The sequence below is a fragment of the Capricornis sumatraensis genome, chromosome 13 (assembly GCF_032405125.1).
Source record: "Capricornis sumatraensis isolate serow.1 chromosome 13, serow.2, whole genome shotgun sequence".
Classification (NCBI taxonomy): domain Eukaryota; kingdom Metazoa; phylum Chordata; class Mammalia; order Artiodactyla; family Bovidae; genus Capricornis; species Capricornis sumatraensis.
The window spans coordinates 6,525,270-6,541,362 of record NC_091081.1 but is presented as its reverse complement, the minus strand read 5'-3'; the positions used below and the strand labels follow the sequence as shown (position 1 = coordinate 6,541,362).

The 16,093-nt window shown below is 35.0% G+C and overlaps 1 protein-coding gene across 1 annotated transcript in view; it reads left to right on the top strand.

The window, feature by feature from the left end:
* The window catches only part of PHIP (pleckstrin homology domain interacting protein), a 120,272-nt gene that overhangs the window by 20,669 nt on the left and 83,510 nt on the right, over positions 1 to 16,093 (top strand). Inside the window, exon 7 of the mRNA XM_068985019.1 lies at positions 13,019 to 13,179. Coding sequence (XP_068841120.1) covers positions 13,019 to 13,179 — 161 coding nt within the window. The remainder of the gene's footprint in view (positions 1 to 13,018; positions 13,180 to 16,093) is intronic.

Here is a 16,093-nt window from a genome sequence, read left to right as displayed (position 1 = left end):
TGCACTTTACAGCTTCTCTTTGGCTTATTTGAATTGCCCACATCACTACTCTTACACTTTAAGCCATTAAGTAAATAAAGGTTACTTGAACACAAGCACTGCAGTACCAGGGACAGTCAATCTGATGACCGACATGGTCTGATAACTCAAATGACTGCTAAATGAATGAACCGGATATGCTGGACTATGGAGAAAGCACTGGCAACCCAATCCAGTATTCTTGCCTAGAGAATCCCATGAACAGAGGAGCCCAGCTGGATTCAGTCCATGGCGTTGCAAAGAGTCAGACACAGCTGAGTGATTAACACAACATGCTGGACTAAAGGATCCTGGGTAGCATGGATCATCAATCACACTACTCAGAATGGTGTGCAGTTTAAAACTTAGAGGAGTTGTTCATTGCAGGAATTTTCCATTTAATATTTTCGGACTGTGATTGACCACAGGTAACTACAGCTGCGGAAAGAGAAACTGTGAATTAGGGAGGGACTACTGTACGTTGAAAGGAGTCTTAAATCTTGTCTACATTTCTAGTTTTCTCTGAGGAAATAGTTTGAACAAAGGCAGCAAATATTAACTTAAAGTTAGTTATGAATCTTGACTGCTCAAGATGTGTGGCCTTAGGCAAGTTGTTTATTTTTTCAACCTCTCAATTTCCTCATCTGTAAAATGGAGATAATATCTACCGTATCTAGTTATTTGGAGGCTTAAATGAGTTAGCAAAGTGAGGCACAAAGTAGGTGACAGATGGTATATTCAAACCTTGTAATTAACATTCAGTTAATTATTTGGCAAATACATCTAGAGTACATTTTTAGAGAGGAGATTCTTTTCCCTCCTCATTTTCACTGTTATATTTTGCCATATTTTCAATACTGTATTTGACTTATTCTGAAATGGCTCTTAGCATATCTGGCGCTGGGCTAGGGTCTGCAATTGTAGGGTTAAATTTTTTTTATGACTATATTTCTTTCATAGTTCTTAGAAAAAGCTTTTATATTATTATAAATCTTCAAGCTTTAGCATATAATGTCTAATTTAACATTTGGCATATAATTCAGTAAATTTTAAGATTCTGTTCATTATTTCCCTAATACTCCATCTTGTACCTTTTCCTGACTTCTTTACAATCCATATTTTAATCCTTAGTTAGGTCTGTATTCATCACTTATTTGCAGACATTTATTTTGATCTGTTATTTTCTCAGTAACCATTTTTCCTTCCAGAATTTATTTTCTTTTGCCATTTTAATCTTCTAGCTAGGAAATAGTTATATGGTTTTATAATTTGTGTTGTTCTTCAACCATTTACATATTTGGGGGGTGGTCCTTGGTTTTGTTTTTTACTCTGTCTCCTGGATGATATTTGCTGCTTTTAGGGCTCGAGGATAGAGGTTATATTGTATTATTCCTTATAGATCCAGCTCCTCAGCATTAGTAAATATTAAATGAAGAGATAATATATAATTGCTGCAATTGATGAACTGGGGTAAAGTAGGAAAAGTTCAGAATAATATTCATATTTTCACTTGTCACAGATTTTTGTTTTTTTATCTCTCTTCTCCTTCACCCCTCCCCTGCTCACCTCTTCCTTCTTTCCTTCCTAAAAACAGGTAGTTATGAGAGACTACTAAAATGTATTGCATTTTTGTTTTTCAAGGGAAATAAAACTAATGTTCAGTATGCCAAAGCACCAAATACATAAAAGACATTCATATTTTTCTTTTGTTTAAATTTCTTTTCAAATTATGATTGACCAAAAAAGGGGAGGCACTTTAGTTTCCTTGGGTGAGTTTAAATGGTTGCTCTTGTGGCTGTGTTTTATTTTCTTTTGTAAGTCGTACAGTAAAATTTGTTTTGAGGTTATGGATGTGATGAGAGGTGGCCCCCGCCCACCATATGATGTGTCTGACATAGAGTTTTGGTACTGATTAGGAAGCACTAGCCATTTCCTTTTTTAGTTTGCATCATATGTTTTTCCAGATTGATTATTGGGTTTGGTGTTAAATTTCATAGCTCTCTAAGTGAAGCAAATTATCATATTTTCTTCATAAAGTCTCTGACTTTTTATCTCAGATTTCTTCAGGGAAACTTTGAAGTTCAGGATTGAACATCTAACTAGACATCTTAAAAACTGGGAAGTCCATGATTAAGCTGAGTAGATATTTACATAAACAGCAGCAATTTGTTCAGCATCTTAAGGGAGATGCAGGGGGAAAATGATCTCACATAAAAGTCTCTTAAAAAAAAGTAAAGGAAAAACAGTAAGATCCGCTTTTATAATATGAAGATTTGACTGTTTAAGGACAGTCAGTATAGATGTTGGTACATAATGCCGTCAAGTTTATAAAATGTTTTTATTTGCTTTTCATAATAACTGCAAACTACCCCTACCTTTATTAATGAGTAAACTGAAACTTAAGAGAGGTGGTGAGTAACTCAGTTATATCTTTGGATATTTTATTTCTGATCTTATGCATTTAGCTTTGATTATATTTATATAGCACCTTTTTACCTTTTCTGTGAAATTCTATATTCATTAGTCTTGTACTACCCGTGTCCATTTTATTGATTTGGGTATAGGAACTTTTTGAATCATGCCCCAGTATATGAATTCTAGAAACAGTAAAACATGATGTGTTCTCTCAAGTTTGTATCTTGCCAGATAAATACTTAAATTTGAGAGAAAATATTCAGTTCCTTGAGAAGGCCTTCATAATCTACTTGGCCCACTGATTAAGTTTTTCTAAAATGAAATTTTGTGTTTTGAACCCTCTGATTTCTTTTGTAAAATCACCTTTTGCTTTTAGTTACATACCTTCTGATCTGTTCTCATTGTTCTCAAGAGATAAAACTGCAGTTATCCCAAAGCAAATCTTTTACCGTATCATTCCCACTTTTTTCTCCCTAGAAAGCTTCAACTTACTGTCTTTGGAAAATAGCCCAAAATGCCTGGCATAGCTTAGAAAACACTCTGCAGTCGGCCTGTTCCTTCTCAGTTCCCTCTGATGCTCCGTCCTTTGTGCTCCAAGGGCTGGTCACACCTGACTTCCTTCTGTTGCTTAAATGTTGCGCTCCTTCCAGCCTCCGACCATTGCACACGCCCTTCCCTCCACCTAGATAGATTATCTCCTCCCCGCCTTCCCTGGCTGTTCATTTTCCAGGTACTTAAATATCAGTTTTTAGGGAAGGGTACTCTGACTCCCTGATATCTTCCTGCCCTATATATTTAGGATCCTTTGCTGTATATTTCAAGATTTCTCTGTACCTTCTATTTGATGGAACTTAACAGTGTTGTAAGTCCTTGTTCATGTCTTTCTTCCCTGCTAAACTGCAGTCTCCATGATGGTAAGTTCTGTCTTTTCTTTTTCTTTGTTATATCCTTTAGTTCATACTTGGCCTATATAGGTACTCTATAAATGTTTGTTGACTCAAAATTGAATGATTAAAATGTTTGGGGGAAAAACCCTAACTTTTTAGAAAATGAATTTTTATTGAAATAGCTATTAAAATATTTAAAACTGAAAACTGAAAGTATTATACCAATGTATTTTCTGTATCATCACATGAATTTCCAGGAAAGAAATGAGAAGGAAGAATAATACAAATCAGGGATTGTACACCTCTAATCAATTACAACTTAGTATTGTAATGTCTGGTTTTTTGTTTGGTTTGGTTTTTTAGTGCTTATTTTTGTACTTGGTTTGTGATATTTTTTTTTTGTTTAACTCTTGAAATCGTTTTTTCATCTTCTGTGTTTTATTTCCATTAGTATTTGAGTTCTTTTCAGATATTCATATTTGTGACATCTGCTAAATCTTAAAATCAGGTGTCTTTCAAATGGGAATTACAACTAAACTTGAAATTAAATAGGTAGAGATTTGGAGGGCAGCTGCTGTTCATACTAATTATTTTAGATACAGTTATAAAAGAAGGAGAGGGGCTCCCTCGGGTTTTGTGTCACCCATGTAATTATTTCCCTTTACTTTTCTGTTCTTTCTTGCCTCGCCTCCCATCTTTTTTTGTGGACAGATAAGCTAATTACAGGATGATTCTTCAGATGTTGCAACCCTTTGCTTTTGAAAGTTGGCATTTTTGTTCATTATGATTATTGTTACAGAATTTTGTCTTGTTCTTATGTTGAGTCGTTACTAGTTACTTGTGTATTGCGATAGAGACCAGATGATGCTGTGGAAATAAACCAACCTGTGTTGAATTATTTCCTAGATTATCTCTGGCCCTCAGATTACGAATATTTGGTTGTAATTTTCTACTAATATCTATTTGTATCTAATATCTGTTAGAATTACCGTTGTGAGCTTTTCACTCGTGGCTCTATAGGGAATGAAATGTTACAAGTTCCTCCTTATATGCTTCCTTAACAAATAAAATTGAATCTAAACTGTCTTTACCATCTTTTACTTTAAAAATTTAATGGGAAAGATTTAGAAACAAACTCCTAAGCAAAATTGATGACCCTTTGTATTTTATGGCTTCTAAATCAAACTAGACATGAATTCTTTGTAGTATATCCATTGTCAAATAGGCAATGGTTATTCTCTGAAGTGTATACATTCAAGTACTTTAATATACTTGGTCTTTAGGGTTTCTTTTTTTTTATGATTAAATAAATTTAAATTCCTTGCATCTTTGTCCCTGGATCTGTTTTTATCAGTGTTTGAATTTAAGCTTAATCTCTTTAGACATCTCATATTTTTCATATTACTCTTGAGCTCCTCAAGATAGGCTGAGCTATACTTTATTGAATAAAATATTAATCAGGATGTACATATGCTCAGTGGAGAAAACTTGGAAAACAGAACAGCTGAAAAATTACCCAGTCTCACCGGTTATCTGTTACTAATACTTCAGCATGTTTCCTCTCAGTCTATTTTTCTAACATTTGTCTACTTAAGCAGCATGTTAAGAGTACACTCTTAGGAATAAGCTTGAATTCAGACCTGGGCTTCATCTCTGGGAAAATTAAATTCTGCCTTTCAGTTCTGTTATTGGTAAGGAGTGTCCCCAGTATGCGGATAATTGTCGTACCCATTTTAAAAGATCGATGAAGATTAAATCAAAATGTGTATGAAGTTCCTTCAACAGTGTCGGGAACCTAGTAAAAGCACTCAGTACATATTGGCTATTATTTTCCAAATCTGCTACACATCATAATAGTTTTCTGTGGTGTTTTCCCCTTGCACAAGAATAGCAGATAAGACTTTTTTGTACTAGATTCTTGAAGCCTCCATAAGAACCTCTCTCTCTGGCTTCAATCACTGTTGACTTTCATTTTCCTTAATAGGTATTTTCTCAAGATACTTGATTCTTGGTTTTAGCGTAAGTTTTCTTTTAGAGAATTAGATAGCTGTTTTTTGTGACCTGCACAATTGCATCATCTTTCCATTCAGACATTTTTGTGATCCTTTAAAAAAATTTTTTAATGTAATTTTATGCGTTAGCAAATACCTTACTACCACACCATACTTTATTTAGTGGAAATGACCAATGCCATGTAGAGATAACTTTTTTGGACTTGTCGTGAATTTGGAAGATTATTGCTATAGAAATTGGCCTCTGATCGTGGATGTAGCATTACTTTGTTGGGCAAGCTAATTATTGTCTAAAGACATAGATCATTTTCAATTGATTTTCACATGGTCTTGCTTACATGATTATCATTATTTTTGTACAGGCAGACCTCAGAGGTATTATGGGGTTCTAGACCATTGCAATGAAGTCAGTATCACAGTAAAGCAAGTCACACCAATTTTTTGGTTTCCCATTGTGTGTAAAGGTTATTCACAGGGAACTATAGATGCCTTAGAAGATAATACCGTTGGAAAAACCGTGCCAGTAGACTTGCTCAATGCAGAGTTGTTACAAACCTTCAGTTTGTAAAAGCAAGTAAAGCACTCCAGTATATGCAAAGTGCACTAAAGCAAAGCATAGTAAAGTGAGGTATGTTTGTAATTTACTCAGGTTTAATTCTGTAGGTTTCCAAACTCTGACAGAGCCTTTATTAAGAGATTGTAGAGATTAAAATGAAATCTAGATACTGGTTCTGCAGAATCTACTCTTTTGTACTTTAATTTAGGAACTGTTTATATGGTTACTAATTATAACTTATAACTACTTCTGCATTTTATGTATGGAAACACTGGGAGCTTTCTAAGTGTTTTTTAAAAACCAGAATCACAGAATAAAATTGGTCAAAATATAGTACAAAAATAAAGCTAATAAAAAAGTCTTCTGGTAAAATACTCTGATGTTTCTTATCTGAGTACCCTTTTTTCTGTTCCCAGAAAAGGGTCTAGTTGCACCTCTGAAGTACATATTCTTTGTTCTTGTTGCATCCTCATTTAATTCTTCTACTGCCACAAACCTTAGTTCTCCAGGTTTTGGAATCTACTGCCACCTGCCTCTCTCTTGCGTTCATTATGCCGCTAGCATAGCTCTGCTTTCCCATGTTGGCACAAGTGGTCGACACTGGTCCTGGCCCTCTAGTTCCGATTGGTAAGGGGCAGCGGCTAACCCACATTGGACTAGACACTGTAGACTGTTTTATGTTTTTTCATAAGAGTTGAAACTTCAACAGCAGCAGAAGCCCAACTTCTTTCTGCATTTTTGTTAATTCATAGTAATTTTAATTTTTTTTCTCCAATTCATCTTTCTTAACATGACTTATTTTGACCTTGGTTAATTCATTGCAGTTACACTGTGTGCCCTTGTCCATTCTTATTTATTGGTTACACTGTGTGGCTTGTGAGATTCTAATTCCCTGACTAGGGACTGAACCTGGGCCTTCAGCAATGAGTGCACAGAATCCTAACTACTGGACTGCCAGGGAATTCCTCCACTTTTTAAAGTACTTAGCAAACTGATCTTGTAGGGTATTTTGCTAAGTGAAATAAGTCAGACAGAAAGACAGATATGGGATTATGTCACTTGCATGTAGAATTAAAAAATTCAACAAACTAGTGAGTATAACAAAAAGAAGCAGACTCATAGATATGGAGAACAAACTAGTGATTACCAAGGAGAGGAAAGGAAGGGCCCAGTGTCGGGGTAGAGAATTAAGAGGAATAGGGTTATCAAGTAAGCTATAGGGTATATTAGACAACACAGGGACTATAGCCAATATTTTATAATAAGTGTAATTGGAGTATAGACTTTAAAAATTGTGAATCATTGTTTGTAAACCTGTAACTTACATAATACTATATAACAAATATGCTTCACCTTTAAAAAACTGGAGCAAAAAGTACCTATTAGAAGGGGGAGGCCTTTTGGAGAGAGGTGATGATATTTCTGCCTTACTTCTTTATTGTCTGCAGAGATTTTATCATATGTTTTTCTATATTCTCAAAAATATAGTCACTAAGGTTATTGCAGATGCTCTTTTCTGGCAGCTACCCATTTTTACTCATGCAGCTTGGTTCATGTGATAGAGATTTGTCTACAGATTTCCCATGAACTTGATTCACATGGTACAGATTTGTATAGTGAGGAAAACTGAGGTAAATCTGCTTATGTCTATCTTTTTCTAAAATATCTGCATTGGAAACTTGGCCCAGCTGTGGGATGAAAGTACCATGTTCCTGGATAGACAGATGGCAACTGTTTATAGGTAAATGAAATTAAGCTTATATTTCCAATAGATGAAGTTTTAAAAAACTTCTCAGTAGTCTTCAAACTATATAATTATAAATCAAGAGTAAGATATTTTTTAGAGGACATGAAGAATAACCACATTCATACTAAAGTGTCACTAATAAATTTAAAGTTTCGCTGCTGCTGCTGCTGATTTAGTTGCTACCTTATGTGCAACTCTTGTGACTCCATGGACTGTAGCCCACTGGGCTCCTCTGTCCATAGAATTCTCCAGGCAAGAACACTGGAGTGGGTTGCCATTTCCTTCTCCAGGGGATCTTCCCAACTCAGGAATCTAAGCTGGGTCTCCTGCATTGCAGGCAGATTCTTTACCAACAGAGCTATGAACGAAGCCCAAAGTTTTGCTACTAGTATATAAATAAACATGCCTCAGCAGGTTAGTACAGAAATATATATAAGATAATTAAATCACAGTTTAATAGAGAAGGGTTAGTTAGTGGAAAGATTGGAACAAATAGTTGATTATTTAGGGGAGAAAAAATATCCTCAGAGACTCACCTAGTAACATCTACTAAAACTGTGAATATGTTAAGGAGTTAAGTGAGAAATTTAAACCACAAAAACGTAAAAAAAATTTAAGTGGATATTTATTATACTGTTGGCTGGTGGAAGAACCATTCTAAAGCACTATACCAAATTACAAAAGAAAAGAAAAATATTGATAAAATTGGCTGTGTAAATGTGTGAAATTATGAGATGTCAAAGAATAGCATAATATGAAAACCAAGTATATTGTGGAAAATGTTTCTGGATGAATAATTTGAGAAGTTGAAGTTGAGAGTACCTTGCTTAAAATCTCCACAGTATCATTTTTAAATACAAGTCCATCAAACGTAAAGCCTAGTTTTTATTTCATTAAGGAATATGGATGGCATAGCTATTAAAATTCTGCTTATGAGGGAAATCTCTGCAAAATTTTGTGTAATTGCTTTAGGTGGTAGAATTATGTAAAGACAGTATTCTTATTTTCTCCATTAGGTATGCATTAGTATTATGATTAAAGAAATAAATTAATTCTTAAAAAATACCTTGGTGTGAACTGCAAAGAAATGACTTGTGGGGAAATTTTATTTACCAAGGATGTAGGCACAGAAGTAATAGTTAAGACCTTACTGGCTAGATACATCTAGTTATATACAGAATTATACCTGCTAATAACTTTAAGAAATTGTGGGTCTTTTGTTTATTTTGTTTAGTAACTAGTTCTAAATTGTGCACAGAGACTTTGTTTCAAAGGCTGTTATGAATGATTTGCTACAAATGACACTTCTCACGTTTTGCTCCTTTTCTTTCTCCATACCTCATACAAATGAATATTTCACTTTACTTGTCCATTCACTCAGCATAGTTGAATAAATATGTTTACCTATCCCTTTGCTTCCAAATTAAGTAAATTTAGCAGGGCAGTTGAAAGGAAGAGTGGTATGGAGATACTTTGAATCTGTAATCTGTCCAATAAAGAAATCCATTTTTGTTTTATTCCTAAACCTTATTGTTTTTTGTTATGTAGTTAATTTATTAAGTCCACGAAATGCATAGCTTTTACTAAGTGCCAGCCACCACTGTCAGCTTTTAGACTAATCAAAGAACAAAACAGACAAAAAAATTGTGCCTGTGTGGAGTTTATTATATTGTAGTAGGGAGAGACAGCAAATAAACAATGAACATAATTAGCAAATAAAAAATGATGATGGAAAAAAGAGCAGATATTAAGCTACATAGGGGCATCAGGAGTTAGCAGTGGTGGTAGGGGCTGGGTTGTAATTTTCACTAGGCTGATCAAGTTAGGCTTCATTGAGAAGGTGACAGACATTTAAGGAAAGATACGAAGAAGGAAGCCAGGGAATTAGCCACGTGGGGAGTGAGTGTTCTGGCCAGTGGGAATAGCGGGTGCAAAGACCCCAAGTTAGGAGCTTTACCTGATGTGTTGAAAGAATGGGGGTGATTAGAATGGTTGGAATAGATCAAGTAAAGGGGTCAGATAATGGACGCAAGATTGTGCAGAGTCTTGGGAGGCTGATGTATAATGAACTTGGTGTTTATTGTGAATCAAATGAACACTGCAGTTTTGAACACAGGAGTGGTACTATAGGGCAACTGGTTAGGTTGCTTTTAAAATTAAAAAATTTTAGCTTAAAAGTAAAATTCACTTTTTACTAGAGGAGGTGGCATTTAAACTGGCCCTGAAGGGTAAAAAAGAATTTGCCAAGTGAAGAAGATAGGAATTTGCTTTGGCAGGCTTAATTTAAGAACATTTCCCATCACCATACTTGGGAACATTAATGTACTTTTAAACAGAAGTCATATATGTTACTTGATATAAGGTTAAAACTATAATAATGTCATATAAAGAACTTATTCCTTTGTGCCCTCTTATATCTGCTTAACCATGCTCATTTTAAAAATTGATGTTCTGGTTTAATAAAATTTAAGGAGTTCCTATAATCCAAGAGACATTTCCTTTTTACTCAAAAATCCAATTACTGTTAACAGTTTCTTGAGAAAAGGAATGATTGGCATTTGCTTTTCTGCCATAAAGCTGTAAATTTAATTGAACCATCTTGTGTTTCTTATTATTAACTAAGATTCACTTATACACTTTTTTATTTAAAAGGCACCACACTCAGTTGCAGGAAATATGAATAAGGCAGAATTTCTGTCCTTAAGATACTTAAGATCTGATAGGAGAGACAAGATATTACTCAAATGGTGTAGTGAAAGAAAATGTGAGTTCATTCAGTGGGAATCCCACCACATCTTCTTTGCCTAATTGACTGGTCAGACCTTCTTCAAATCCAACCTCCTCAGTGGAACTTCAACTACTGAAGCATACCTGTATTTTTCTCTCTAACCCATTGTGTCAAGTTTGCACCACCAGCTTATTACCTGGGAACTCTACATGCTGTTTTCCCTGTATGTCATTTCTTTTAGTTCTGTTGTACAAGTTTGTAAATTGGTCGACAGCAAGGATTCTGTTTGGTACCCTTTCCCTGAGGATGCTAACATAGTATCATTAAAAATACTCAGTAGTTAATTGGCAGCCAAGCATAACATAGGATGGTGGAGTACAGTATTTGACTTAATGTTGTTTCTAAAAAGGTTTTCTTGAAGTGTTGACTGTAAGATAGCTTTTTGAAAAGGATGTTCTTTTCCTCAGTTGACTCTCAAAGTGAAAATAAAGGTTTAATCCCAGTTTAGGTAGAGATTCAGTAAAAACTATTTAAGAGAGTAGTAACATTTTCTCTTAAGGGAATTAGTTTTTGCTTTATCAACTCTGAAGTATAGTCTTCATTAAAAATCCATCTTAAAAAATTCTGACCTATATAAAAGTGCCTTATCATCATTAAAATAATAGTTTTGGTATCGTAGTTACCTCCAAAGATCATATTTTTGTACCTGAACAGTGATAGAGATTTTAAGAACATTTGACATTTTGAGTTTGTAAATTTGGGGTGGAGAGAATTAAACTGTATTGGTAACACAGTATGGTCAACATCTGTGCTATATGTCATCACTTCTTTTTCTGTAAAACAGACAATAAGTGAGATGTCATTGATCCTTAGTATTTGGATAAGATTATTTGAGTTCTCATTTGGCAGGACAGTTGATGCCTGTGGTTTTTTGTGATCTTGACTCCAAATCAGTTGGAGCTAAAGTGCAGGTGGTTGTCTTTCACCAGGCCATTTCTGTGCAAAAGGCAAAATATATCAGGGTTTATTAGAAACTTATCCAATCACTGTTACTGTATAACTAGTTTCAGCCTAAATATACTAATTAACAACTTTCAACAGTTTGTCTTAGATAGCACAAGTGTTGAAATAATTTGTATCCTAGAACTTGTCCTCTAAGAGCAGGAGATACACTCTTATCAGAATATAAAATAATTGACGTAGGAAAAGATCATGTAAGCACAATGGAATTCTTCCTTAAATTATATTTTATTGCTTTAGAACCTGCAAAGTATTCTACCTTATCGCCAGTCCCCAATGTTTTCTTTTTTGCTTGTAAATGTAGCATAAGCCAAACATTTGTTGTTTGTGAATAAGATAATAAGCACTGAGATTCTTTATGATACACCTGAGAGATTTATATTTCATAAACTTTAGGGCATAATCATAGGCTGTAAACCGGAGTTAAATAAACTAAATTTAAATGTGAGAAACTGCAGTGCTTATTATCCAAAGTAGATGGCAGTCACAGTCAGAAAAAAAAAAGCCTGGTATTAAAAGATGATCTACAAGTGAAAATGTGCCTGTAGACCAGTCAGCATGTATTTATTGAGCACCTTCTTTGTTTATAATTCTAATTAATTATTGGTATAGAAAACAAAGAACAGTAGTAAGTTAGATGGAAAGGAACATCTTCGGTCAAATTCAGCCTATCAGGCTTTGGAGTAGGAGGTAAATTTTGTTCATGTATTGAAATGGGCGTTAAACGGGGGTTAAAATGGGCGAGGTGAAGAAAGAGGGCTTATAGGTTCTAGAAAAGGAATCATTGTACAGGTCTTCAGCAGGATTCCTAGTTTATTTTTTTTTCATTTATTTATTTTTGGCTGTGCCGGGTCTTCATTACTGCCCTCGGGCTTTCTCCAGTTGCAGAGCGGGGGTTACTCTGTTGTGGTGTGTGGGCTCATCACTGCTGTGCCTTCTCTGGCCGGGAGCACGGGCTCTAGGCGCGCTGGCTTCAGTAGTTGCAGTGCGCGGGCTTAGTTGCCCGTGGAATCGTCCCAGGCCAGGGATCAAATCTATGTCCCCTGCATTGGCAGGCGGATTCTTAACCACTGGACAACCAGGGAAGCCCCTAATTATTATTATTATCATTTTTTAAATAGTGCAGCAAGTTATTCCTCTGTCTTCATTTGTTGGAAAGTTTTTAGAAGTGTCATTCAGTGTGTCATATTTAGAGTGTTTAAGAATTGCTGTTTGTTGAAAAGAAAAAAGCACCGGATCCAGTTTCAACTGCTTTTATGAGAAAATCTATCTCATAGGAGCCTTTTAAAGAAATAATGTCATATAAAGTCATTCTGGGTTTTAAAGAGCACTAGACAGAGTAGAGAGTAAAGAAGGCTGAGTTTTAATTCTAGCATCATGCCTTACTTTGTGACTTTAGGCAGGTTCTTTAACTAGATTTTCTTGTTTGTAAAGTGAAGATAATAGTGCTTTTGACTTATTTCAGGTAAAATAATGGGCTTTACTATTTTGAAGACTTTTAACTAGGAGTCATATGCATTAGAAAGCATCTTAATTTTTACTGCTATATGAGAAATTGAAATATGTGAATTCTTAAAAGAGGATAATTAAAATTAATTTCTGAATTATACTTATTTCCCCTCCTTTTCTTGGTAGCGGATACTTTGTTTTCAAGGAAGCTGAATGGAAAATACAGACTTGAGCGACTAGTTCCAACTGCAGTGTATCAGCACATGAAAATGCATAAAAGAATTCTTGGACACCTGTCGTCTGTGTACTGTGTAACTTTTGATCGAACTGGCAGACGGATATTTACTGTAAGTTTTTAAAGTATTATGTTAATTCATATATGAGATTACAGAAACGTTGCTTATAATTGAACTTTGAAATAAAACCTTTGTTTTTTCTTTTAATTTGAAAAACTAGAAATTCACATAAAACAGCTTTCTAACAAAAGGTTGCTTAAAATTGGACTTCAAGTTTGGAATGTTTTTGAAAGACATGTTGTAACCCAGTTACAGTTACATTGTTGTCCTCATGGATAAGTGTAATCCCCAGCATTATATCAGACAATGCAGTTGACATTTTGTCAAATGTCATATAATACTTTTAATTCTAAATGTAAGGATATTTTATCCAAAGTGTATTAAGCACATTAGAGTCTGAGAAATGGCCCTTAAAGTGGTGATAGGGAAAAGTCAGAGCATATGTAAGCTTATTACCTTTTATCTTTAGGACCTCACCCTTCAGTATATCTGGCATTCAGAGAATCTCTTTGGGTTTGTTTGTTACTGTTTTCTTTTAACTTGTTGAATGGAATAAAGCAGAGCTTTTCAGCTTTTAAGTGAGAAAATTGCTTTTGGAAGTATTTCAATTTCTTTTTAGGTGCCTTAACTATTATATCCACTAAGGGCAATACTTCACTACAGAGGTTGTACTTATAATTAAATATTACTTACATTAAATACTGGGCTAAAGGTATGCACTTATACACGGGGTTCCTACGGGAAATTGAAGTTAACATGGAAATTCCTATCTCTGTCTTTGAAGAGAGCAGCTGCGAATTTTATACAGTCACAACAATTATAGATTCCTCTTTTAAGTAGATATGCTTGTAAACTGAGATTTATTTATATCTACTTTCTCTCCTTTACCCATACACTCAGTCATCTGTAAAACAGCTAAATGGCAGGATGTGGGAAAGGATTTCCATACTTAATCTTTTTCCTGGTTCTGGAATCCTCTTCAGGCACTTGCAGATTATTTTGTATATATTAGTATTCTCCCTTTCACTTCCTCTTTTATGTCTGCTATTCTTCATGAAGCAGAATAAAAGTGAAATTTTCAAAATTTTCTGATAGGTTATTATCTTCAGAGCGAGGAACAGTTATCCCTGTATTTGCTGAAGTCCTTGATATACCTGCAACAGTAACTTGCTCTCAAATGGTAATGGAAAATTATCTTTAGAGTTAAGTTCAACATTATTATTTAAATTTAGCTCTCAAAACATATAGTAAATTCGGCATTTCTGATGTTAGAAGGATTCTTTCAATAATAATAATAAATCGAAAGAATGAGAAAGAAACATTACATTGTGTTTATATTTCATTTTGGCGCTGCTGCTGCTGCTGCTAAGTTGCTTCAGTCATGTCCGACTCTGTGCAACCCCAGAGACGGCAGCCCACCAGGCTCCCCCATCCCTGGGATTCTCCAGGCAAGAACACTGGAGTGGGTTGCCATTGCCTTCTCCAATGCATGAAAGTGAAAAGTGAAAGTGAAGTCGCTCAGTCGTGTCTGACTCTTAGTGACCCCATGGACTGCAGCCTACCAGGCTCCTCTGTCCATGGGATATTCCAGGCAAGAATACTGGAGTGGGGTGCCATTGCCTTCTCCCATTTTGGCATTAAGTTATGTCATATACTGAGATTATAAAAAATATCTATAACTTCTTAATTTTTTGATGACTTTGAAAGGAATTCTTTGAATGTGAGAGGGATGGTAGGCATTTATTTGTCATACTTTATGAAGCATTGTGTGTGTGTTGATTTGAATTAGACACATAATCTCTTATACTTTTTTGAGGGAAAAATCCAGTGAGTAATAATGCTGTTGCTATCTTACAGTAGTAGATTAGTAGGCATAGAGCTGGGAGAGCACTCTGAACCTGGGTTTAGTGAACTACTACCCATGAGTCAAATCCAGCCCACTGCCTGGTTTTGTAAATAAAGTTTTATTCAAACACAGATGCGCTCAGTTGTTCACATTTTCTGTGGTTGCTTTTGTACCACAACATGGAGTTGGGTAGTTATGACAGACCGTATTGCCTACAAAGCCTAAGATAATTGTTATCTGGCCTTGTACAGGAAAAAACAAAAACTGCAGCCCTTGTTCTAAAAACTTAATTCCTAGTTTTAAGAGCATTTGATTTTGGGGGAACAAGAATGATACGTTAAGAGGAAGCTGTTTTCTGATTGTTTTCCTTTCATTGAAGATACATAAATAAAGGGAAGAAAATTATCACTGTACTATTTTATGTGGTCTTATCAAAAATCTAAAAACGTTTATATTTTGTGTATGTGATATAATTTTCTAATTGTGCCAAACTTACAGTCTCATTTGTAATTTTTTACTAGTGATTTGCAGTGACAAATTCCAAAATGTTACCTTGTGATAAATGCCAAAATATGAGATCATTGTTATTTAAAATTTCTTTGTATTTTTATCTTGTTATCACTTCAGGTGGAGTTAGAGAACATAGGTGTTCACTATTCACATTCTTTTATTCTGCTGGAAACACAGTAGCCACTAACTAATACTTTGAAATCCAGTCTTAAAAGCAAATAGGATAAGACTTCAGGATCGTAGGTTTTGACTGAACAATGAAAGATGCCTGTGAGGGGGCCGCACACTCTTATTACTTCCTAGAAGAACAATTCAGTAGTGGACGACTCAGTATTTCCTTCTTATGTATTTGGTATCTTAAGACTTGGTACACTTGTCATTAACTTCTATTGTTAGATGTATTTGAAAACTTTTTCCAAGGGACTAATTTCAGCGGACTTTTGAGTGCTTTGGGGAAAGCACAACTAGAGGCGGTATAGTCCTGTGGTTAAGAGCGTCAGCTTCAGCATCAGGGGACTCTTGGTTCAGTGCACAGCGTTGCCAGGCACTAGCAGTGCAGTTTACAAAGGCTGCTTCATGCTTTTCATCTACAGCGTTCTCAGCTCTTTA